The 1,724-nt window shown below is 53.3% G+C and overlaps 1 protein-coding gene across 1 annotated transcript in view; it reads left to right on the top strand.

The window, feature by feature from the left end:
* Positions 1-1,205: 1,205 nt before the first annotated feature.
* The window catches only part of LOC103609769, a 10,149-nt gene continuing 9,630 nt past the window's right edge, over positions 1,206-1,724 (top strand). Inside the window, exons 1-2 of the mRNA XM_008594058.1 lie at positions 1,206-1,251; positions 1,341-1,661. Of these exons, the coding sequence (XP_008592280.1) occupies positions 1,206-1,251; positions 1,341-1,661 (367 nt within the window). The remainder of the gene's footprint in view (positions 1,252-1,340; positions 1,662-1,724) is intronic.

Below are 1,724 nucleotides of genomic sequence, written 5' to 3' on the forward strand. Positions count from 1 at the left end.
CTGTAGGATTAAGAAAAAAGTACAAAGAGTCCCCACATACCCTGGACCCAGGTTTTCCTGTGATGAATGACTCACATTGCCATGGTACATTTCTTACCATTAATGAACCAGCATTGACACATGTAATCATCTGACATCCGTACCTCATTCGTGGTTCCTTTCTGTTCACCTCATGTCCCTTGTCTGCTTCTATGTGGAGCCTGTGTAGGATTCCACACTACGTTTAGACTGGATGTGTGTTAGGTTTCTTTCTGTCCTGACAGTTTCTCAGACACCCTTCCGTAGATGACCTTACCAGCTGTCAAGAGTGCTGCTGACACCTTTTGTAGACTATCCCTGAGTTGGGATCTGCCTGATGCTGGACTCATGAATGGACTGAAGTTAAGTGCCTAAGAAGGAACCATAGACTTGACCAGCATCCCTGTCGCACCATAAAGTACTATCAACGTGNATGTCCTGCCCTCAAGACCCACTGTCCAGCACACACATTTCTGCTGTTCTTTACTCCCACTGGGGCCTCTTCTCCACCCATCACAAGTTCCATGACTCTATTCCATACAAAGTGTCACCAAATCCCTCTCTCCAGTTCTCAGTATTGTCACCAGCCTGAACTAGGATACAGCCTCTTCTCAGGCATGACTGTGATAAGGGCCAGATCCCGAGGACACAGCCAGGAACAAGTTCCCTCTTTTATATCAGTGCTGGGACATGTCTCTTCACATTTGCACTTCTACAGATGGAGAACTGGGCAATGGATCAATTAGAGCCTCCTCCAGGACCCCACATCTACTTAGAGGTACAGCAGGACCCATGTAAGAGAGGCAGTGGAGTCCCTGACTCTGTGCATGTCCCTCCACTCCTCATCCAAAGACAGTCTCCAGCGGATGACACCACAGCCCCGATTGACAGCCTCGCAGCAGAGCACGAGAGAACTTGTCCATTTCCTTGCAGGCTTGAGCACTGCACCCCTAACCCACCCAGAGTCACAGGAGTAGAGTGCAGCTCAGCCAGGGCTGATTCCCAAACATGAGGACAGACTCAGCAGCTCCACACACCACCCAGGACTGGTTCACCAGGAACTGGTGGCAGGCACCCCACCTCAGCCTCTCAAACCCCAGGACACATGCAAATGATCCTGGGCGCTGACAGAACAAAAAACCCTCCAGAGGCTGGGGCAGTGTGGTGGTCTTCACCCTGCAGGCACCATGCAGACGCTGGGGTTCCTTCTATGCCTGATGGCAGCTCCCCTTGGTGAGGGTCTCTGGGGGGCTGCAGCTCTTTACGGGGGTCTGAGTGTACGATGGAATAAACAGTCTGACCATGACTCTCTTTGTCCCCAGGTGTCTTGTCTGAACTGACATTGAGGGAGTCGGGCCCAGGACTGGTGAAGCCCTCGCAGACACTGCCCCTCACCTGCACCGTCTCTGGGGGCTCTGTCACCAGCAGTTACTTCTGGAATTGGATCTGCCAGCGTCCTGGGAAAGCGCTGGAGTGGATGGGGTACTGGAGCGGGGGCACGTACTACAACTCGGGTTTCCAGGGCCGCATTTCCATCACCGCCGACACATCCAACAACCAGTTCTCCCTGCAGCTGAGCTCTGTGACCGCCGACGACACAGCCATGTATTACTGTGCAAGAGACACAGTGAGGGGAAGTCAGCGTGAGCCCAGACACGAACCTCCCTGCAGGGCTCACAGACCACCAGGGGGCGCTCAGGACCACC

Source organism: Galeopterus variegatus, unplaced genomic scaffold, assembly GCF_000696425.1.
Source record: "Galeopterus variegatus unplaced genomic scaffold, G_variegatus-3.0.2 Scaffold10073, whole genome shotgun sequence".
Taxonomy (NCBI): domain Eukaryota; kingdom Metazoa; phylum Chordata; class Mammalia; order Dermoptera; family Cynocephalidae; genus Galeopterus; species Galeopterus variegatus.